General features: G+C 45.8%; 1 protein-coding gene across 11 annotated transcripts in view; it reads left to right on the top strand.

Annotated features, from left to right (window-relative positions):
- The window catches only part of samd11 (sterile alpha motif domain containing 11), a 324,631-nt gene that overhangs the window by 178,178 nt on the left and 121,698 nt on the right, over window positions 1-24,755 (top strand). For 10 of the 11 annotated variants that reach the window (XM_063032832.1, XM_063032829.1, XM_063032827.1 and 7 more), the window contains one exon: window positions 15,395-15,484. The exons of the other annotated variant lie outside the window; for it this stretch is intronic. In XM_063032832.1, the coding sequence (XP_062888902.1) occupies window positions 15,395-15,484 (90 nt within the window). The remainder of the gene's footprint in view (window positions 1-15,394; window positions 15,485-24,755) is intronic. 11 annotated transcript variants of the gene reach the window in all.

Here is a 24,755-nt window from a genome sequence, read left to right as displayed (position 1 = left end):
TCTGGTCCGATTGCTTTGGTGGAATAAAAAAAAATCATAATCAGGTTTAATATCACGAGCGCATGTCGGGAAATTTGTTGTTTTGCGGCAGCAGTTGAATACAATATGTAATCATAAAAAAACTACAGATTACGATAAGAAGGATATATATATATATAAATAAGTTAAGTAGTGCAGAAATAGAGCAAAAGTAATGTGGTAGTGTACATGGGTTCATTGTCCATTCATAAATTTGATGGCAGATGGGAAGAATCTGTTCCTGAATCGCTGAATGTGTGTCTACAGAATCCTGTAGCTCCTCCCTAATGGTAGCAATGAGAAGAGGGCACATCCTGGGTGATGGGTCCTTAATGATGTCCTTTTTGAGGCATCGCCATTTGAAGGTGTCTTTGATGTTGGGGAGACCAGTGCCCGTGATGGAGCTGACTGAGTTTGCAACTTTCTGCAGCTTTTTCCAATCCTGTGTGGAAGCCCTTCCATAAGTCACGTAAATAACATTGATTCTACAGAAAGTGTGCCGTCCACAGCTCTAGGCCGTGAGACAGAGTCTTCACCCTGAAGGAGCATCTCTGTTCAGGAGATGCTTACTGAATCAAACTTCAGCGTCCCTGAAATCACATTGAAAAGTTGGCTCTCAGGACCGTGTTGAAATGTATCACAGCTGCTCAGCTGGACAATTGGAATCGGAATCTGAATCTGAACCCAAACCAGATTTATTATCACTGAGCTACCGTGAGGCACCACGGCAGAGTAGCAGTTAGCATGATGCTATTACAGCTCAGGACGTTGGAGTTTGGAGTTCATTTCTGGCATCCTCTGTACGAAGTTTGTGTGTCCTTCCTGTGAGCACGTGGGTTTCCGCCAGCTGCTCCGGTCTCCTCCCACGGTTCAAAGATGTACGTGTCAGAAGGTTAATTGGTAATTGTAAATTGCCCTGTGATGAGGCTCGGGTTAAATAGATGGGTTTCTGGGTCGTGTGTCTCGGGCCAGAAGGGCCTGTCTGGGCTGTATCCCTAAATAAATAAATATAGTGTGAAATGAACATCGATTTCTCTTAAATTCTGGGAATTTCTTCCCCTCTCACTTCTCCCTTCTTCACCTGTCCATCACCTCTCTCTCTGCCCTTCCTCCTTCTCTTTCTCCATTGTCCACTCTCCGCTCCTATCGGATTCATTCTTCTTCAGCCTCTACCTCTTCTACCTATCACCTCCTTCCTTCTTACTTCACCACCCCCCTGCCCCCACCTCAGCTACCTTGGCCCTCACCTGGTCCCACCTATCAGATTCCTCCTTCTTCAGCCCTTTACCTTTTCCACCTATCACCTCCCAGCTTCTTACTTCATCTCTCTCCCCATGCCACTCACCTGCCTTCACCTACCTTGCCCCTCACCTGGTCTCGCCTATCACCTGCTAGCTTGTATTCCTTCCCCTCCTCCCACTTTCTTATTCTGGCTTCTTCCCCCTTCTTTTTCAGTTCCAATGAAAGGTCTTGGCCTGAAACATTGACTGTTTCTTCCCTTCCATAGATGCTACCTGACCTGCTGAGTTCCTCCAGTATTTTGTGAGTGGGTTGCTCTGGATTTCCAGCATTGGCAGAATCTTTTTATGCAGTGGTGATCTGTATTCATTGCTGAAGATTCGCTGAACCGTGGATGACTTTAAATACAGTGAGATCTCATTAACATGGATGGGAGCATTTTGCACATGTTTAGAGAGATCGCTCTCTGTCTGTCATTGTACATAGCCCGTCATCTGGAAACATTAACTCCAAATTGGAAGAGTTTAACAGAGATAATGATGAAGATTTACCTTCGCAATCAAGGGTTTAAAACCTTGGTCACAATGCACTTATTTTTGACTCTGTATAATTGAGTTTTGATTACAGAGAGAGGCGCAGAGTATGCTGTTGAATTAGGGACAAAATCAATTTCTCTTACAGCCTGTGGGTTTACTGTGACGTGAATTATTTGATTTCCCAAATCGGAGAGGTTTACTTCTGGGAAGTGCATGTCAGAGGTTGCTGTCGATCAGGTGCGGAGTGTGTAGACAGCAATAAGGCCAGAATGCTTCAGTAGGCACAACCCCAAGATAGGGAAATCTTGACAGGGGGTAAAAAAAAGGACATAATTAAATTTGAGAGGGAGACACGAGAGGTGACCCAGCACGGGTAACGTTGCCTCAGCCGCAGCCTCAGGGTCAGGCTGGGTGGTAGTCAGTGGCGATTCTTCCTGGAGAGCAGACATTGCTGCAGCTTTGTGGTTGGGCCTCCCATTGCCGTGGCCTCCGGCGAGGCGAGGCAGCTCGCTTAGATTGCGTTTAATCAGACTGCTGTTCATCCCCTCAGATGCAGCCAGTACATCTGTGCCAATTAATACACGTTTAATAAGCGGGAAGTCTAATCCCTTGATGCTTTTAGCTTTAAGTAGATCTATTGTAGGTGTGTGTGTGTGTGTGTGTGTGTGTGTGTGTGTGTGTGTGTGTGTGTACACATATGCTGGGGCAGCCCGGTAGCATAGTGGTTAGCACAATGCTTTACAGTACCAGCATACTGGGTTCAGTCCCTGCTGCTGTATGTAAGGAGTTTGTACAAAGCCTCTTCCGTGGGATGCCTACGCTGAAGCTGCCTGGCTTGCTGAGTTCCTCCAGCGTGTGTTGGTTTCTCCCCTTGACCTGGGTTTCCTCTGGGTGCTCTGGTTTCCTCCCACAGTCCAAAGAATTGCTGGTTGATAGTTTAATTGGTCATTGTAAATTGTCCTATGTTAAATCCTGGTTTGCGGCTCATGTTGAATCTCAATAAATATATAAATAAATGTGTGAGTCTGCCTAGGTCAGCTCTTGTGCCAGTGCTTGTGTATCGTGGATGCGTGTGAGAGGCTGTATCAGCACATGTATATGCATTGTGTGTGTGTGTGTGTCAGTACGTACGGGCGTGTGTCAGTGCGTGTGTGTATGAACTCATTTGAAGATGGAAGCTGAATTTCTATTTTGCTCTGACCCTGCCTCTGTCGGCTCCATTGGTATCTCACTTGGGAGTGGGCACTCTGCCTTGCTCTGGTCTCTCCCCCCACTCCTCCCCAACCCTCTTTCAGAACCACCCACCCACAGAACGCGGAGACCGTTAACATGCTCTTGCCTCTCCCAGAGGAAGTCGCAAACCAATCAATGACGGGCCCTGGGCCCAGCAGGACTGGGCAAACATTAGATCGATAAGTTATTAGCACCGTTCTGTCAGCTGTAATGTTAAGATTGATCACAAGGAGGGCTTCTGTATGCTGCCTGGCACATTGCAGCCCGATAAAGATGACAGATTAAGGGACTAAAGCAAGGGAATTAAGGAGCCAGGCTGTCAAAGCTGTCACCGACTGGACATTAGTACTGATTTTTTTATCCTTTCCTTCCCTCTCGCACTATCTCTCTCGCTCTCAGTCTCTCTTATGCTTGCTCTCACTCTCTATCCTTCTCTCTCTGTCCCTCTTTTTTCCCTTTTCTCCTCTCTCTGTCCCTCTCCCTCCCTCTTTTCTCCTCTGTCGCTCTTTCCTCCTCTCTCCTCTACCATCTCCCTCTCAGCCACCCTTGCTCCCCCCCCCCTCTCTCTCCCCTCTCTCTCCCCCTCTCTCTCCCCCTCTCTCTCCCCCTCTCTCTCCCCCTCTCTCTCCCCCTCTCCCCCTCTCCCCCTCTCCCCCTCTCCCCCTCTCCCCCTCTCCCCCTCTCCCCCTCTCCCCCTCTCCCCCTCTCCCCCTCTCCCCCCTCCCCCTCTCCCCCTCTCCCCTTCCCCCCTCGCTCCCCCTCTACATTTAGTTCCAGTCTCTAACTATCATTAGTCTTTTCTCTTTGCACCTAGTCTCAGTCTCCCTCCTTCCTCCTCCTTTCCATTCCCATTTCAGACTCACTTGGAGATATATATGTATATCCTTTCTCTCTCTCCGTCTCTCTCTCCTTTCTCCCTCTCTCTCTCTCTCTCCCCTTCCCCCCTCTCCTTCCTCGCTCCTCCCCCTCTCTTTCCTCTCTCCTCTCTCTCTCTTTTTCTCTCTCTGTCTGTCTCTTTCTCTGTGCATTAACCTAGTCTCTTGCTCCCTCAACACACAGATATTCTCTCTCTCTCTCTCTCTCTCTCTCTCTCTTAAATTTCTCGGACTTGGAATGAGTTGAAGGGTTGCCTGCGGTGGTTAGGAGGTGTTGAGGGTTAACCGTAAGTGGGCAGGATGAAAGCGTCCCTCAGTGTTTCTGTCTGTAATCAGGCAGGTAAAGCTCAACCTGATGGAATTGGTTACAAAGGTGTTGAATGAAGTTGCCATCTAATGAATTATTACTTGTACACTTTTGGAAAATATCAGCAAATATTTATTGACTACACTTTGAAAAGTGGTCAAAGAGAGGCCTGGTTAAACATTTACACCCCCCTTAGAATGAAAACAGAAAATGATGAAAGTACTCAGCAGATAGGGAAAAATATGAGGGGAGAAAAGATGGAGGTGATTCTCAGGGCACTGCAAGATAATTTGACCTTTTAACTCAGTTTCCCTTTTTGTGGCTACTGACTGACTTGCTCAGTATTTCCAAGCTCTGTCAATTCTTGCTTTTTATTTCATGGCAATTAACAAAGATTTCTCTTAACTTCTGGTAATTTCTCACCCCCTCCCCTCCTCTCTTTATGTATGATATCATGAGGTTGGAGGAGCAACACCACATATTCCATTTGGGTGGCCTCCAACCTGACAACGTGAACACTGATTTCACCCAACTTCCGACAATGTCTCCCCTCTCCCTCCCCGTCTCTTTTCCATTCACCATTCTGGCTCCACTTTCATCTCATCTCTTCTCCTCACTTGCCTATCACCTTCCTCTGGTGTCCCTCCAGTTTCCCTTTCTCCCATGATCCACTCTCCTCTCCTATTAGATTCCTCCTTCTTCAGCCCTTTACCTCTTCCACCAATCCCCTCCCAGCTTCTCACATCATTGCCTCTCCCCCACCTACCCATGTTCCCTCTTACTTGTTATCACCTTTCATCTTGTGCCCCTTTCCTTCCATCTTATCCTGCCTTTCGCACCATTCTCGTTAAATCTAGAGACTGTTGTGTGAAAATCCCAGGAGATCAGCAGTTTCTGAGATACTCAGGTCACCCCATCTGGCACCAACAATCATTCCACGTTCAAAGTCACTTAGGTCACATTTCTTCCTCGTTCTGAAGTCTGGTGTGAACAACTGAGCCTCTTGACCATGTCTGGATGCTTTTATGGATTGAGTTGCTGCCGCATGATTGGCTCATTAGATATTTGTATTAACAAGCAAGTGTACCTAATAAAGTGGCCACTGACTGCAGGTTTTTATTTCAACCCCCTGATTTTCTCGCACTCTTGGCCAGGTCCTGGGGATTCTCCAGGACAGTTTCAGAGCCGGAGATCTTAAGCCTTGGATGAAGATTGGAATTAGTTTATTATTGTCACATGCCCCAAGATACAGAAAACAAACTTGTCTTACATACTGTTCATACAGGTCAGATCATTACACTGTGCACTGAGGCAGAACAAGGTAAAACAATAACAATGCAGAATAAAGTATAAAATCTACTGAAAAAAGTGCAGTGCAGGTAAACGATAAAGTGGAAGCTCATACAAGTTAGATTGTGAGGCCATAAATGAAAGAGATTCTGCAGCGGCTGGAAATCCAGAGTAACAAACACAAAATGCTGGAGGAACTCAGCAGGTCAGGCAGCATGTATGGAGAGGAATAAAGAGTCGATGTGTTCGGCTGAGGCCCATCATCACACCCTTTACTAGATTCTGAGGCCAGGAGTCCGTGACAGTGGGGTAGAAGTTGTTGTTGAGATTGGTGGTACGTGCTTTATTCTGCATTCCGTTATTGCCTTTCCTTTCTACCATCTGACTGAATGCATGATGTTATGAACTGAGCAGTGTGGATGACATGCAAAGCAAAGTTTCCACTCTTCCTCGGTATGTGTGACAATGATAAATGTCAACTTACGTTGACCAGTTAACCGATTAGGTCTTGTACGTAGGCTGAGACCAGAACGCCTTGGGGGAAGACCATATAGTCACAGGGAAAGTGTTCTAACTCTACACAGGCAGCACCGGGTTTCAGGTCTCTGGCACTGTGAGACAGGAAGGAACTGAAGCAGTTAAAGAGCAAATCAATCAGTTGGAATCGATATAAGGAGAAATTCCTTTACCGAGAAATCTGTGCATGTCTGTTCATTAAGATTGAAGTTGATAGGTTTTGGATAGTGGGGGGGGGGGGATTTATAAAACAGGTATTATCAGGTGTTAGGCTCCTGAACCAATGTGGATAACTTCACTCACCACAACACTGAACTGATTTCACAACCTACAGACTCACTTTCAAGGTCTCTACAGCTCACGTTCTCAATATTTATCATTTATTTATCTCTGTACTTTCACAGTTTGTTATCTTTTGCACGAGTTGTTTGTCTGTCCTTGTATGCAGTTTTTTTCATTGATTCTATCGAGTTTCTTTGTATTTACTGTGAACGCCCAAAAGAAAGTGAATCTTAGGGTAGTCGAGCACTCTGCGAAAGTCTTAGGCACATATATATAGCTAGGGTGCCGAAGACTTTTGCACAGTACTGTATTTGGTAACATGGAGCAGAGAGCGAGTTTGTAAATCTGGCGGGAGCAAAGAATGTTGGGAATGGTGAGGGAGGAGCGCTGCGGGAGGGGTGTGGGACAGGTAGCAGAGGAGGAATGCCAGTGCTAGGGGTGAGGGCTGGTGCAGATGTAGGCACACCCAGCCCTGAGACACCGGGCAAGGTCATTTGATTCCAAACAATTGGTTTATTGATCATTACAGAATGTCTCTCTGGTGCTTCCCACTCCGTCCCCTCTCCCTTCCCCTTTTCCCAACCATGATTCCCCTCTCTCTGCCCTCTTCCCACTCTCAGTCCACAATAGAGACCCATATCAGAATCAGGTTTATCATCACTCACATATGTCATGAAGTTTGTTTTTTTTTGCGGCATCAGTACAGTGCAATACATAAAATTAATACAGTACTGTGCAAAAGTCTTACACAACCTAGTTACATATATGTGCCCAAGACTTTTGCACAGTGTACAGTATATTGTGACATGTATGTAGTATGATAATAAATTTACTTTGAACTTTGTAAAAGACGGTGTGGTTTGAATGGGAAAGTAAATGATACGAGACCTGCAGTACTCGTATTGAATCGATTGGTCTCGCTTTTTCTGAGGAAAATAGGGCAGGCTTCTGCCAATTTTGTCCTGCCCTTCACCTCTCATAATAAAGCAGTCAGCTGCCCTTGTACCTGAGGAAGGAACTTCAAGGGATTCAGTAAGTGGCAGATTATGCATCACTTTCTTTCTGTTGTCTGCTAAAGCTCACGCCGGCACACATTAATTACTAATTAATGCATGTGTTCTCACTCATTACGGTTTAATTAGTACCCCAGGGTAATTATTGAGGGGAATTGGGTCCAGTTCCAGAAATCACTGCCAGCGATGTGGTGAATGTGCTAGAGCGCCATCTTTGTGCCTGGTATTTTTTTTTACAACAATTGGCACAACTATGGACTGTTTACAAAAGCCCCTCAAGGCGTCATAGAGTCAGGGGACACAAAAACGGCCCTTCAGCCCATCAAGCCCATGGCAGACTATTGTTTTGCCTAGTCCCATTGACTGAGCCCTCCAAACCCCTCCCATCCATGTACCTGTCCAAAGGTCTCTTAAATGTGGCAATCAAACCCACATCTACCACTTCTGCAGGCAGCTTGTTCCACACTCACACCACCCTTGGAGTGAAGAAGTTCCCCCTCATGTTCCCCTCAAATATTTCACCTTTTACCCTTAACCCATGACCTAGTCACATCCAATCTCAGTGGGAAAAGTCTGCTTTTGTATTCTATTACACCCATCATAATTTTGTGTACCTCTATCAAATCTGTCCTCATCTTCCCACACTTCAGGGAATGTCCCAGCACTTTGCAAAGACTTGGTTCCATCACAGTGACTTGGCAAGAAGGGACCTTCCTCGGGAGAAGCTTGCTTCAACGGGCTGAGTGGTAACTACACCTTCCGGTGTGGCGGTAAATCAGGACAGTGCTAGGCTTGAACCTGGGCCCAACATGAACCAGCCAACCCTGGTGGTGCTTTTCATTCAAAGACTGACAACTAATGTGTAAAAGAAGACAATCTGGACAAATTTTAAATAAATAAAGAAACAATTAATTATTTAATACTGAGAACATGAGTTGTAGAATTCTTGATAGCGAGTCCATAGGTTATGGAATCGTTCAGTGTTGATGTGAGTGAAGTTATCCACAGCAGTACTGGAGCTTGATGGCTGAACTGTAACAACTCTTACAGTTCCTGCCCCTGATGGTGTAGGACTTAAAGCTCTTGTACCTCCTTCCCGATGGCCACAGTGAGAAGAGTACACGTCCGCTTCTGGATGGTGGTGGTCCCTCATGTTGCTTTCTTCTGGGATTGCTCCTTGTAGATGTGCCGCATGGTGGGAAGGGCTTGTCCTGTGATTAACTCGTCTGTGTGTTTCCACCACTTTTGGTAGCCTTTTCTGTTCTTGGGTACTGGTGCCTCCACACCAGGCTTTGGTGCAAACAGTCAGGATGCTCTCTGCTGTGCATCTGTAGAAGTTTGTCAAAGTCTTAGGCAGCATGCCAAATTTGTGCAAAGTTATAAGAAAGTAGAGGGGCTAGCGTGCCTTCTTTGTAAAGGCATTTTTGTGTGCTGGGAGAAAGGGACAGAGTCACATATCAGACCTTTATCTCTTCCACTTATCTCCTCCCACCTTCCCACATCATCCCACCCACCTTCCTTCCCCCTCATCTGGTCTCACCTATCACCTGCCAGCTTGTACTCCTTTCCTCCTCCCCCCCCCCCTTCTTATTCTGGCTTTGGCTCCCTTCCTTTCCAGTCCTGATGAAGGGTCTCGGCCCAAAACGTCAACTGTCCATTCCCCTCCATAGATGCTGCCTGACTTGCTGTGTTTCTCCATCCCTTTGTGAGTGTGGGTTGCTACATCACAGGGTGAGTGTAACGAATGAGAGCTCGTTCCAAAGCCAGTGGATTCGCAGGCATTAACTTGAAGGCTGTTATAATTTCTGCTGAACTGGTTTGAGGCAGAATCCATGGAAAATATAAGTTGTATCGTACTTGTGCGCCTGGGCTCAAGTGACTTACAATACGCTAAGCTATTGTGGGGCATAATGGCTGCACTATATCATTGTAACAGAACAATCAACATAGCTCCCTGCTGTCTATCTGATAATGTGGCTTCCTCCATTTCCTACAGCGACTCTGGTTAAAGTGACCCCCTGAGCTAAGTGAGAAAGAGCCTGTTTGTTAAACTCCAGACAACCAACGGGCACAAATATTAAAAGCATAATTTAGCAATTGCTCAAACTGTAGCCAGTGCTTTAAAATTTTTATTCTGTATATGTTTAAATGACTTGCTTGCTGTCGGAATTCTGTTTTGAAGCTGTGTGTTATGCACAACAAGAACTCTTGTGTCGAAAACTCAGTTTTGGTTGTATGTATTGAAACAAGTTGGTTTGGTTTCTCATTGTCACATGGGCCAAGATGCAGTGAAAAGCTAGTCTTGTTTATACAGATCAAATCATGACACAGTGTACTGAGCTAGAGTAAGGTAAAGCGAGTGTAATGAGGGATAAAGTCTAAAATCTTCCAAAAAACTGCACTGCAGGAAAACAATAAATTGCAGGATCATAACCAGATAGACTGTGAGGCCAGGAATCAATCTTACCATTCAAGAGTCTGATAACAGAGGGGTAGAAGCTATCCTTGAGCCTGGTGGGATGTGCTTTCAGGCTTTTGTATGTTCTGCCTGATCGGAGAGGAGAGAAGAGAGAACGCCCGGGGTGGGTGGGGTCTTTGATTACGCTGGTTGATTTACTGGGCAGTGAGAAGTACAGATAAAGGCCAAAGGGGGGAAGCTGGTTTCTGTGATGTGCTGAGATGTGTCCACAACCCTCTGTGTCCTCTTGTTGTCACGTGCCAAACAGCTGCCATACCAAGCCGTTACGGATACGGAGAGGATACTTCAATAAAAATTGACTAGGGTTGACAGGGAGGTGCCAAGTTTCTTTCGCTTCCTGAGGGAGTAGAGGCGTTGGTTTTGACGTCGATGAGACCGGACCGGGACAGACTGCTGCTGATGTTCACACATAGGAACTTGAAGCTCTCAACCATCTCAACCTCAACACCATTGACGTGGACAAGAGCCTGTGGACTGTCTCTCTTTCTGAAGTCAATGACCTGCTCCTTTTGTTTCATAGACATTGAGGAGAGGGTTGTGATCAGGACACCATTTTTATTTGAAATACAGCCCACTACGGTGGTGTCATCTGCCAACTTGTGGACTGAGTTGGTGCAGAGTCTGGCCGCACAGTCATGAGGGTACAAGGAGTAGATTTGGGGACTGAGGACACGACCTTTTGGAGCACCAGTGCTGAGGATAATTGTACTGGAGCTGTTGCTGCCTATCATTAACTTCCATCATCCAATTAGTGAATGGATTTTTGTCTATGTGAAGTTTCCTAGAATCAGAATCAGATTTAATATCACTGGCATAAGCCGTGAAATGTGTTGTTTTGCGACAGCAGTGCATTGCAATACATAATAAAATCTATAAATTACAGTACATTAAAAAATTTAAGTAGTGCAAAAAAAGAGCAAAAATAAAATATTGAGGTAGTTCACTGTCCATTCGGAAATCTGATGGCAGAGGGGAAGAAGCTGTTCCTAAAACATTGAGTGTGTGTCTTCAGGCTCCAGTACCTCCTCCCTGATGGTAGCAATGAGAGGAGGGCATGTCTTGGTTGGTGGGGGTCCTTAATGATGGATGCCGCCTTTCTGAGGCATCGTCTTTTGAAGGTGGATAGGGAGACAAGTACCCATGATGGAGCTGGATGGATGAGTTTGCAACTTTCTGCAACTTTTCCGATTGTGTGGTGGCCCCCCAACCCCCTCCCCCCGTACCAGGCAGTGACGTAACCAGTTAGAATGCCATCCACAGTACACCTGCAGAAACTTGTGAGAGTCTTGCTACAGTAGCACCTTCCCCTCCCCCACCTTTTTTATTCTGGCATCTTCTCCCTTCCTTTCCAGTCCTGAAGAAGGGTCTCGGCCCCAAATTTTGACAGTTTATTCATCTCCGTAGATGCTACCTGACTGCTGAGTTCCCAGCGTTTTATGTGTGTGGGTGTGTGTGTGTGGGTGTGTTACTCTGGTCGTTGCTGTTGTGTGTGCGGGATCTTGCTGTGTACAGACCTGGCGGCTGCCAGCCCCGCGTTACAAAAGTGACTGTTCTCACTGGCGTTCCTGCGGGCATCAGAGAAATGTTCCAATCCTGCAGATGGCTGGAGATTTTAAAGTGGTTTGAAATCATTAAATCGTTGGAAAAGCATAACTAAATTGACTCTGTGAGGATAGAGCCTTTAATGATGTTACATCCATTTTCCTGTCTCGCTGCTAATCTTATATTTCAAATCATATTAAAGTTCACTGTCCATCTTTCTTGCAGACACAGTTATTTGGCTGGGTAAACGTGAATTATATAATCTCACAAACAACAGTGGTTCTGCAGACACTGAAAATCCAGAGCAACACACACAAAATGCTGGAGGAACTCAGCAGGTCAGGCAGCATCTGTGGATGGGAATAAACAGTCAACATTTTAGGCTGAGACCCTTCATCAGGATCTGGAAGGGTCTCGGCCTGAAACATCGACTGTTTATTCCCATCCATAGATGCTGCCTGATCTGCTGAGTTCCTCCAACATTCTGTGTTTATTGTATAATCACATTCTTTGTTTAGGAGATGTTCACTCACAGACAAACACATAAAATATACACTCTACTTGACGGGCTCAACCTTAAGAGCGAATTCCCTTCTGAAAAAACAATAAGACCCTAAGATGTAGGAGCAGAATTAGGCCATTTGGCCCATCGAGTCTGCTCCACCATTCTATCATGACTGATTTTATTATCCCTCTCAAGCCCATTCTGCTGTCTTGTCCCCGTAACCTTTGACGCCCTGACTAATCAAGAACCAATCAGCCTCCTCTTTAAGTAAACTCAATGACTGGCCACCACAGCCATCTGTGATGATGGATTCCCCAGATTCACCGCGGATATCTTCCTCCGTGAGACAGTTAGAAGCCCAAGAACCCAGGATTTTTTTCTCAAGGACCAAGATTATTCACCATTTCTAGATTCAAGATTTGAAATTGTTTGTTGTTGTATTTCAGATCACGAGTGTAAAGGAGAATGAGTCTCCGGATCCGATGCAGCGTAAAAAAAAACATAATAAGCATTAAAAACCCAATAAAATGTGATAATATTAGAGCACTTTACGTAGCATAACTGTGAGCAGGCTTTTCTCCTGAGGTTTGCTGAGACCAGAACTAGAGGTCTTGGTTAAGGGTGAAAGGTGAAATGTTTAAAGGGAACATGAGGGGAAACTTCACTCAGGGTGGTGAGAGTGTGAAACGAGTTGTCAGGGGAAGTTGCGGATGCGGTTTTGATTTCAATATTTAGGGGAGATTTGGACAGGTACATGGACGGGAGGGGTGTGGTCTGGGTACATGTTGGTGGAACGAGGCAGGTTAATAGTTTGGCGCAGGCTAGATGGTGTATATGGCCTGTTTCTGTTTCTGACTCTAAAAAAATTAGATGTATTATCAAAGTACATGTATATCGCCATATACAACCCTGCGATTCATTTACTTGCAGGCATACACAATAAATCCATGACAGAATATTACCCATTATAGAATCAATGAAAGACCGCACCCTTGGGCGATCAACCAGAGTGCAAAAGACAACAAGCTGTGCAAGTACAAAAAGAAAGAAATAATAACAATAATAATAATAAATAAATAAGCTGTAAATATCAAGAGTGTGGGCACGTGGCCAAGTGGTTAAGGCATTGGACTAGCTACCTGAAGGTTGTGAGTTCGAGCCCCAGCCGAGGCAACGTGTTGTGTCTTTGAGCAAGGCACTTAATCACACATTGCTCTGCGACAACACTGGTGCCAAGCTGTATGGGTCCTAATGCCCTTCCCTTGGACAACATCGGTGTCGTGGAGAGGGGAGACTTGCAGCATGGGCGACTGCTGGTCTTCCATACAACCTTGCCCAGGCCTGCGCCCTGGAGAGTGAAGACTCGCAAGACTAACGGATGCCTAAGTTTAAAATATCAAGAATATGAGATTGAGTCCTTGAGAATGAGCCCATTGGTTGTGGGAGCATTTCAATGATGGCCTTTCAGGTGTGAGTCCTGAGGGGACAGGCTGAAAAGTGTTTACTGTGCAGTGCAGTGACTGGGGTGAAAGATGGGGGTCCTGTCCTGTTCTCTCTCAGAATCCAAACAAGCGTATTTTCCTATGGGAAAGAGAAAGGGAAAAAGAGAGGGGAGAGGAGAGAGGGAGATGAGGTAATAGATGGGGAAGGGTGGAGAGAGTATGAGGAGAGAGGCAACGGGTTATATAGAGGGGCAAGAAAGAGAGAATGGAGGGGATGGAGAGAGAGGGGGAGAGGATTGGAGAGAAATAGAAATAGGGGTTGAGAGAGAGATTTTGGACAGAGAGAGGGGGAATAGTGGAGAGATACCAGAGGGAGGGAGGAAGTGAGGGGTAGTGGGATAAAGGGAGAGTGGTGGAAAGAGGGGTGGGGGGGTGACAGGGATGATGAGAGCAGTTTTACAGACAAATAAGAGGGAGAAACAGATCGCTCATGCAGGGGCTGGCATAGATCTGATGGGCCAATTGGCCCCTCTGTTGTAAGTTATTTGAACCCATTGAGCTGGCATGGACCTGATTTGCCAAGTGGTCCTCCCCCCAGAGGTAATAAGTGTGTTGAAGCCAGTAACACTGAGACAGGGGTCTGAGCCAGGGTCAGAACTGCCGGGCCCCGCATCTCTAGTGATTGTAACACTTAACTTTGAAGGGCAGATAGTGAGGCCGTTGCGGATTTAATAAGTGATCTGCAGGGCTCTGAATTCATCAGTCAGAGGGAATGTATGCTTCTGCATGTGCCTGGCTCCTCAGCTCGTTGCTTAATAAGCACCTGACAGCTGAAAATTTGTTGTTTGATACGCGCACACTCTACCGCTTCCTCCTCGTATGCACCATCATGCCTTCAGTCTCAGCAGTGATATTAGAGGCATATTGATTTTAAATCTGTTCAGTGTACACTGTAATTGTATATTAGAAACTAGCCTCTCTGCTGACAGCCAACGGTGAGGGTGCAGGGCTTCTGTATCGCCTCAGAGCCCAGGAGGAAAGTGGAGACCTTGATGCTTGAGGGGGAGGTGAGGGTGGAGCTTAGAATCTCAGAATTCACTGGGGCTTTTGAACCAGGAGATATGATCCAACTGGAAGGAGGAATGGGGGAAGGCAGCAGGTTGAAACAATAAGGAATCCTGTTAAGCCAGTCTCAGGGGTGTCCGGGTTGATTGGCAGCGAGGATCTTGCAGATTCGGGCCGTTCCTGGGGAGGAGACCGACCCGAGCCCAAGTTCGGCCAGTATTTTTTTTTGGCTCAGTCCCCCCAAGTATCTCGTTGAGACAAATCGCAGATAAGGTCAGTGTTTGTTGGTGGGTCAGGTTCTGTGATTTACAGATTACTGTCGGGGTGTCGGGATTAATTCTTTCAGGAAAGATGGTGGTGGTGGTGGTGGGGGGAGGTAAGAAAACACCTTTGTAAAAAAAACAGGAAAAAGATTTTTAAAAATGAGTGGACGTGTAAAAAAAAGTGAAAAATTAAATTAGCTTTATTTGTAACATGTACATTAAAATATACAGTGAAATGTGTTTGCCTCAAATCAAATCAGCGAGGATTGTGCTGGGCAGCCTACAAGTGTCGCCCGATTTCAGGTGCCAACATCGCATGCCACAACTCACTAATCCGTTGGATAGGTACGTGGACGGTAGGGGTATGGTTGGCTATGTCCCGGTGCAGGTCAATGGGAATAGGCAGTTTAAATGGTCCGGCACAGACTAGATGGGCCGAAGGGCCTATTTCAGTGCTGTACTTTTCCATGGCTCGGTGATTGCAATCCTAACTGTATGTTTTTGGACTGTGGGAGGAAACCAGAGCAGACAGAGGAGAATGTAGGAGAACGTTCACGAGGAGAACGTACAAACTTCTTACAGACAGCGGTGGGAATTGGACCCTGATCGGTGATCGCTGGCGCTCGAAGGTGATCATGCTAACTGCTATGCTACCGTGCCAACGTGGTGCCAAGTATTCCTTGCAGTGATGAAGTAACTTTGCAAAGGGATCCAGTTCAGTTGAAGATGATGCATTAAGGAGTGGGCGTGAAGTGTAACGGTATGTGTTCTGCTCTCTCTTTTCTACAGATGACATTTTAGGAAAGCGAAGAGTATGTTCACCAAATAACAACAGTGAGTGTCCAGAAGTCAAAAGGCGAAGGAGTGAATCACCAAAGGGTAGGTTTCCTATCCTGGGCGCGCCCTCCATCTTTCTCTCTTCGGTGACATTCCTCTTCCCCTCTCTCTGTCATCCTCCTTCGCTCTTCCTGGTACATGTGGCTCAGGGGAATGAGGGTTATTGATAGAGTAAATGTAAGCAAGCTTTTTCCTCTGAGGGTGGGTGAGATTGGTCATGGGTTAAGGGTGAAAGGTGAAATATTTAAAGGGAACATGAGGGGGAACTTCATTCAGAAGATGGTGCAAGTTCGAAGTAAATTTATTATCAAAGTGCATATAGTATATGTCACTGTATACAGCCCTGAGATTCATTTTCTTATGGGCATAGTCAGTAATCCAGAGTAGAATAATAGTCAAACAGAATCAATGAAAGACTGCACCAACTTGGGCGTTCACTCAGTGTGCAAAAGAGAACAAACTGTAAAAACATGGAAAGAAAGAAAGGAAAATAATAAATAAATAAGCAATAAATATCGAAAACATAAGGTGAAGTGTTCCTGAAAGTGAGTCCATTGGTTGTGGGAACATTTCAATGATGGGGCAAGTGAAGTTATCCCCTTTGGTTCAAGAGCCTGATGGTTGAGTCATCATAACCGTTCCTGACCCTGGTGGTGTGAGTTCTGACCCTCCTGTACCTTCTTTCTGATGGCAGCAGCGAGAAGAAAGTATAACCTGGGTGGTGGGAGTCCCTGATGTCAGCAGAAGTAGTGAATGCAGGTTGAATTTCAACATATAAGAGCAATTTGGAAGTTTGAAAAACTGCATGGATGGAAGGATATGCAGGGCTATGGTCGGGGTGTAGGTCTGACAGTATTAGGCAGATTGATACTTTGGTACAGACTAGATGGCCTGATGGACCTATTTCTGTGCTGAAATGATCTGTGACCGGACTCTAAGCGTTGGATCTCAAGCCCATTCCTCGCACACGGACTACGCCAGCCCCAAGATAAAAACCTGTACGGGATGATATTTTCTGCCTGAAAGTGATGAGGAATTCAACCATTTCATTATGGGATAGATGGAAGGCCAGCTGACTTACTGAGTCAATGTCAGGTCACAGTGCAATCTCAATCCTCAGGTAGTTTTCATAGAGCATAGAATGCACTGTATAACAGAGCATTATAGTATAGTACAGGCTTTTCGGCCTATGATGTTTTATCAACCTTTCAACTGACTCAAGATCAATTTAACTAATATAGCCCTCCATTTTTCTATCATCCATGTATCTTTCTCAGAGTCTCTTAAATGCCTCCAATTTATTTGCCTCTACCAGCACCCTGACAGGGCATTCCACGCACCTATCACTCACTGTGTGAAAAGAGAGACCTCTGACATTCAACCCCCTCTCTACTTTCCCCAATCACCTTGAAATTATGCCCCCTTGTATTAGTCGTTTCTGATTTGGAAAAGGTCGTTGTCTGTCCACGCTATCCATGCCTCCTTACTGTATTTATCTGTTGAGATACAGTACAGAACAGGCCCTTCTGGGTCTTTGAGCTGCGCTGACTAGCAACCCCTGTTGCAACAGTGCCTATAAAAAGTACTCAGCCCCCCTTGGAAGTTTTCATGTTTTATTGTTTTACAACATTGAATCACACTGGATGTCATTTGGCTTTTTTTGACACACCAAATCATCACTGGTGCAACCAATTGGTTTTAGAAGTCACATAATTAGTTAAACGGAGATCACCGTGTGCAGTCAAGGTGTTTCAATTGATTGTAGTAAAAATAATGTACACATGTATCTGAAAGGTCCAGCTGGAAGGTTGTTGAAAAGCAGGTGATGAATACAAGAAAATTTCCAAGTCATTGATATCCCTGGAGTACAGTTATTTCAATCATCAAGAAATGGAAAGAATATGACACAGCTGTAAATCTGCGTAGAGCAGGCCGTCCTCAAAAACTGAGTGACCGTGCAAGAAGGGGACTAGTGAGGGAGGCCACCAAGAGACCTACGACAAACTCTGGAGAAGTTACAAGCTTCAGTGGCTGAGGTGGGAGAGACTGCGCATATGATTGTTGCCTGGCTGCTTCACAAGCCACAGCTTTAAGGGAGAGTGGCAAAGAGAAAGCCACTGTTGGAAAAAAAAACTCACATGAAATCTCGGCTGGAGTTTGCCAGAAGGCATTGTGGGAGACTCTGAAGTCAGCTGGAAGAAGGTTTTATGGTCTGATGAAACCGAAATTGAGCTTTTTGACCATCAGATTAAATGCTATGTTTGGCATAAGCCAAGCACCGTACATCTCAAAAACACCCCATTCCTGCCATGAAGCATGGTGTTGGCTGCATCATGCTGTGGGGATGCTTCACTGCAGCAGGCCCTGGAAGGCTTGTGAAGGTAGAGGGTAAAATGAATGCAGCAAAATACAGGGAAATCCTGGAGCAAAACCTGATGCAGTCTGCAAGAGAACTGCGACTTGGGAGAAGATTTGTTTTCCAGCAAGACAATGACCTCAAGCATAAAGCCAAAGCTACACAGGAATGGCTTAAAAACAACAAAGTAAATGTCAGAGTCCAGATTTCAATCAAACTGAGAAATTGTGGCTGGATTTGAAAAAGGCTGTTCACTCACGATCCCCATGCAATCTGACAGAGCTTGAGCAGTTTTGTAAAGAATGGGGAAAAATTGCATTGTCCAGCTGTGCAAAGCTGATAGAGACCTATCCACACAGACTCAACGCTCTAATTGCTGCCAAAGCTGCATCTACTAAATACTGACTCAAAGGGGGTGAATACTTATGCAATCAGTTATTTTGTGCTTTATATTTGTAATTAATTTTGATCACTTTGCAGAGATCTGTTTTCACTTTGACACAAAAGAGTCTTTTTCTGTTGATCAGTGTCAAAAAAAGCCAAATTAAATCTACTCTGATTCAATGTTGTAAAACAATAAAACATGAAAACTTCTGGGGAGGCGGGAATGAATACTTTTTATAGACACTATAAATATAGCTGGAGTGCCTAAGACTTTTGCACAGTACTGTAGTAATTTTATCTATTGCACTGTACTGCTGCCACAAAACAAAAAAAATCCTGACGTATGTGAGTGATGATAAACCTGATTCTGATCTGGGTCTCTATCATGGACTGAGAATGGGAAGGGGGCAGAGAGAGGGGATTCATGGTTGGGAAAAGGGGAAGGAAGAGGGGAGGGAGCAGGAAGCACTAGAGAGACATTCTGTAATGATAAGTGAACCAACTGCTTGGAATCAAATGACCTTGCTTGGTGACTCAGGATGGGTGTGTCTGCACCTGCACCACCCTGTCTCCCCACCCCTGGCACTCATTCTCTGTCACCTGCCCCACACTCCTCCTGCGGCGCTCCACCCTCGCCACTCCCAACATCTTTTACTCCCTTCAGATTTACAAACTCACTCTCTGCTCCATGTTGACAAATACAGTACTGTGCAAAAGTCTTGGGTGACCTAGCTATACATACTGTATGCACCCAAGACTTTTGCACAGTACTGTGCATAGACAGGAAAGGTGTGGAGATCTGTGAGTTTATGGGACTCGGCAGAATAACAGTTTAGTGTGGACTAGATGGGCCAAAGGGCCTGTTTTTGAGCGGTAATGCTCTATGGCTCTCTAACATGCCAACTCAATCACTTTGGCATTCAATCAAGCTTGGCTTCTCAAGTGGTGGTGAAAGATTTCAAGGCGCTAGTCATTTGTAAAAAGAACATACTATCATTCCTTCTGTCTATTCAATGTGGCAGCTTGATGTATTCGACTAGACTGTTCTGTTTAAGTACTTGGGGATATGCAGAATATTTGCTCTGCCCTTTTCAAACCAGAGTCTTTATCTTAACACCAGTATGTTAATGTTTTACTGTGTAATTCTGGAGTTCACTTTGTTTGCAAACTGTCATACACTTGGGTGGGTTATTGTCACCTCAGCTGCAGAGTAGTCTCTTTTTCCTTACTCATAAATGTTAGATGGTTATCATGAAACCTTTGTGTTTCAGGAATAATGTTAGGAATGTTGGTTGCATTTAATATCCCCCCTCACCCCTTTTAACGTGTAATATTTAGAAAATGGCACCTCCGAGTGGAGAAGAATGTGGTGATTTCTTTCATTGCTGAGGGAGTGGAGGTGGGACAGATACCTGAGCGGCAGAGCATTGGGAGGAGTGAGGCAGTGTTGGCCTGTAATGATGGGCAAAGAGACTAAAGTTACAGTGAGCTAAAATGATCTCTGATTGAGTACTTGGAGCTTCCCGGTGTTGGAGAGGAATTGGCTAGGTCTTTGAGCCAGCCTGGAAGATCTCCTGTGCCTAGCTGTGGACATGGGCCGAGAGACCTGTTCTTACACAGGGCACTTGTCCTTATTGTTACTATTTTTTTGAAGTCAGTCTGTAGCCCAGGTGCTTCGCTTGAGCTGGGTTCCTGAAGCAGTGCAGAGAGTTGTGGGTGCCTCCCAGTCCATGGAGTTGTTATGAAGGCATATGATGTGTCAGCCTCCATCAGTCAGAGGATTGAGTTCAAGAGCCATGAGATAATGCTGCAGCTCGATAACCCTGGTTAGACCACTCTTGGAGTATTGTGTTCTGTTCTGGTCGCCTCATTTAGAAAAGGGTGTGGAAGCTTTAGAGAGGGTGCAGAATAGATTTACCAGGATGCTGCCTGGACTAGAGAGTGTGTCTTATGAAGATAGGCTGAGTGAGCCAGCGATTTTCTCTTTAGAATGAAGGAGGATGAGAGGGGGGTTGATAGAGATATACAAGATGACAAGAGGCTTAGAGTGGATTGTTGGAGACTTTTTCCCGAGGGTGGAAATGGCTAATACAAAAAAGGGGGAATGATTTTAAGGTAATTGAAGGAAAATGTGGGGGGGGGGGCGGTGTTAGAGGTAAGTTCTTTACACGGAGAATGGAATGCCTTGCCAGGGTGTTGGTAGAAGCTGATACATTAGGGGCACTTAACCAGCTCTTAGGTAGGCACATGCGAGGGAGGGTTAGGGTTAGATTGCTCTTTGAGTCGGTGCAACATGGTGGAGCAAAGGGCTGTAGTGAGCTCTCACGCTCTCTGTTCATGCAAACCAGCCTCCCCTGCACGGACTCTGTCTACCCTTGCTAACCAGCCTCCCCTGCACAGACTCTGTCTACCCTTGCTAACCAGCCTCCCCTGCACGGACTCTGTCTACCCTTGCTAACCAGCCTCCCCTGCACGGACTCTGTCTACCCTTGCTAACCAGCCTCCCCTGCACGGACTCTGTCTACCCTTGCCGCTGCCTTGGGAAAGCAGCTATGATCACCCATGTTATACGACGCAGTACGTAACAAATGAATGAACGAATAAGGTAGCCTCTGCTGCTTCTCTGGGCAGAGAATTCCACAGATTGACTACAGTACTCTCTGGGAAAAGCTGTTTCTACTCATCCCTGTCCGGAATCTGCACACAATGCTCCACGTTTTGCCTTACCAACATCTTATACAATTTAAACATAACGTCCCAATACCTTTACTTAATACTCTGATTTATGAAGGCCAATGTGCCAATAGCTCATTATACAACGCTATTGACAGGTGCTCCCGTTACCTCCCACGTTCCAAAGACAGACATCCCACCCTGCAAAAACTCATTTCAGGGAGGTAGCACCATCAATTTGCCGGAGACTTCCGGGAGAGGTGGGATGTCTGCAATAGAGTAGCTCCTTAGCAGCTGGCCAGCTAGTTTAAATAACGTTAGCTATGCTAATGAATGAATGACACCTGTTAAACTCACCTCAACATATCTTTTACAGTCTTAACCCACCATGGGCAATAGAAAAGTCACTGTTGCAAACAGTGCAGCGAGCAACACTGTCATTATTTTGACCTCTATTAGGCAGGGGTACACTTTAGTGTAGTCTGGGGTGACGTACGTTTTTTTTGGAACACTCTCCAATGGCGCGCTCTCACTCACGCGCTCTCTCTCTCTTGTGGTCGCTCGCACGCTCTCAAGCGCTTTCGCTTGCTTTTTCTCTTGCTCGCTCTCAAAAAAAAATTGATTTCCGTGATATTGTATATAATTTGCGGGCATCAGGGAGCCCGCATATGCGGGAGACCCCCGGAAGTTCTGGGAGAGGTGGGATGTCTGCCAAGACCTCTATATACCCTGGAGGATGCTTTCAGCATTAAACTCATAGAATAAAATCATTCCCCTTTATCAATTAACAGGTAGTCAAAGTTAAAGTTAATTTATTAGCAAAGTATAACTATGTCACCATGAGATTAATTTTCTTGCAGGCATTCACAGTGATACTGTAGGTCTTAAGATGAGTTCAGAGTTGTGGTGAGTGAAATTATCCACACTGCTTCTGGAGCCTGATGGTTGAAGGGTTCTAACTGGTGCTGAAGCTGGTGGTGTGGGGCCAAAGGCTCCGCAGCTCCAGCCCGATGGTAGCCGTAGATTGTGATCTGATGGGTGCTGCTTCCTTGTGGCAGTGCTCCATGTAAATGTGCTCAATAGTGGGGAGGGCTTTTCATGTGATGGACTAGATCGTGTCCGGCACCTTCTGTCGCCTTTCCTGTTCCTGGGTATTGGTGTTTCCAGAGGGGACGAAGCTGTTCTTAAAACAGTGAGTATGTTTTCTCATGCTCTTGTACCTCCTCCCAATGCTAGTAATAAGAAGAGAGCACGGCCTAGATGGTGAGGGACGCCTTTAACGATGGATGCCTGCTGCTTTGGCTAAACTTTGTTCCCAATCCCCATGACTGCTGCAAAATCACAGGAACCAGCTTCCCCTCTGCATAGCTCACTTCTTCAGTAAAGCACACGGCGTAATCAAAAACCCCACCCACCCCGCACATTCTCTCTCCTCCGCTCTCCCATCGGCCAGAAGATACAAAAGCCTGAAAGCGTGAACGCCGGGCTCAAGGACAGTTCTACCCCGCTGTGATCAGACTTGAATGGAATTCCTATACAGAAAGATGGACTCTTGGCCTCACAGTCCACCCCGTTATGATCTTCCACTTTATCATTTACCTGCTCTGCATTTTCTCTGTCGCTGTTGCACTTTATCCTGCATTGTTATTGTTTTACCTTGTTCCAGCTCAGTGCACTGTGTTATGATCCAGTCTCTATGAACAGTACGCGAGGGAAGATTTTCACTGTATCTAGGTAAATGTGACAATAATAAACCATATCAATACCAATACCTGACTTGGTAACGTAACTGTTAGCTCAGTGCCAATGATTGGCGTTCAATTCCCACCGGTCTCTGTGAGGAGTTTCTACATTCTGCCCATGACTGCGTGAGTTTCCTCCAGGTGCTCAGGTTTCCTCCCATGTTCTAAAGACGTACGGATTCGGGTTAGTAAGCTGTGTTGGTGCCGGAAACATGGCAACCCTTGCGGGCTGGCCCCCAGCATCTTCTCAGACTGTGTTGATCGTTGACACAAGCATCGCGTTTCACTGTGTTTCGATATAAAGCTCATCTTCATCTAAAAGTATCAGCCGTAGTAGTTCTCAGCAATTGTACATTATAGAGTCTGCAAAGATCTGCACCCTTCCTTTAAAAAATTGCTTCTCTCCTAAACCGCCCTCTGATTGGATCCTCTGCTGAACCCCACTCCCACCTGGCTCCATCATTTCCTCTGAAAATTTTATGTTTCAGTGAGTTAACCCCTCTCAATCTTTTCAAATAGAGACCAGCCCAACTTAATATCTGCTTAAAGCCCAACTACCCACCCCAGGCACTAAATCTAGTGACAGGATCCAGATGTAGTATGGGCTGTATTCCAGATGTGCCTACAGCTGTACCTGCATTAGCTCTTGCCATTTGCTTCCATCCCCCTGGTGGTCCATCACCCTCATTGCTGGCACACTGTGCTGTTTGTTTAGCTGAACACTCAGACCCTAGGACAGCACACAGTGAAGCAGTTAGCGTAACTCTTTAGCAATCAGATGATAAGGTTTCAAATCCCGTCACTCTCTGTATGACCATAAGACATAGGAGCAGAATCAGGCCATTCAGCCCATCGAGTCTGCTCTGCCATTTGATCATGGCTGATTTATTATCCCTCTCAACCCCATTCTCCTCCCTATAACCTTTGATGCTCTGACTAATCAAGAATCTATCGACCTCTGTTTTAAATATACCCTATGACTTGGTCTCCAGAGCCACCTTGAGCAATGAATTCCACAGATTTAGCACCGTCGGCTAAAGAAATTCCTCCTCATCTCTGTTCCAAATTGATGTCCCTCTATTCTGAGGCTGTGGCCCTCTAAGAGTAAGGAGTTTGTACGTTCTCCCCCTGACCACATGGTTTCCTCTGGGTGCTCCAGTTTCCTCCCACATTCCAACAATGTATGGGTTAAGGTTAGTGAATTGCGGACGTGCTATGCTGGAGCTGGAAGCAAAGCAACACCTGCTACTGCCCCCAACACACCCTCGGACTGTTTTGGGCGTTGACACAAACACTGTATGTTTCGACGTACATGTGATAAATAAAACTAATCTTTAATCAGACTAATCACTCCAGCTTTAATGCTGGTTCTTGGAGATCGGTGGCTCAGAGGTTCAGCTTGTAGAGCCACTGCCTCACATCTGCAGAGACCTGGAATCACTCCGAGCTCCGAAGCTGTCCGCGTGGGGTTTCCGCATTCTCCCTGCGACCGCGTGGCTTTCCTCCAGGAGCCCTGGGTTAAAATCAGTGCACAACCCAACACTGGTCCCATTTTCCTGTTTTTAAATGTAAATGTTTACAGTGGCTGCTTTATGACACCACACTTTGCTAAATGGGTTTGTCTTTCTACTTGTTAAATTTACACTTGCAATATATATATATTTATTTGCAAAATAAAAATGATAAAAGAATAGATGTGCTGGTTGGCGGGTGGGTTGCCTCCAGAGTGTGCGTGCGGGGTAGTATCTGACGGGAATTGGTAGGAAAGTGAAGAGAATAAAATGGAAGAGCATTGGACTGGTGTAAAGGGCTACGTGATGGTTAGCATGGACTCAGGGGGCTGAAGGTCCTGTTTCCTATTATAAGATGGACTCTTGACCTCATGATCTACCTTATGCATAAACATTGATTTCTCTAACTTTTGGTAACTTGTCCCCTCCCCCTTTCTCTCTTTCTCCATTCCCCATTCTGGTTCCCCTCGTACCTCTTCTCTTCTCCTCACCTGCCCATCAACTCCCTCCGGTGCCTCTCCTCCTGACCTTCCTTCCATAGTCCACTCTCCTATCAGATTCCTTCTTCCTCAGCCCTTTACCTCTTCCAACTGAACACATGGAATGTCAAAAACTGAGGGGGGGTGGGTCTCACTGAAACCTATCGA

This window comes from Mobula hypostoma, chromosome 25 (genome assembly GCF_963921235.1).
Source record: "Mobula hypostoma chromosome 25, sMobHyp1.1, whole genome shotgun sequence".
Lineage (NCBI taxonomy): Eukaryota > Metazoa > Chordata > Chondrichthyes > Myliobatiformes > Myliobatidae > Mobula > Mobula hypostoma.
This window is presented reverse-complemented; position numbering and strand designations above follow the sequence as displayed.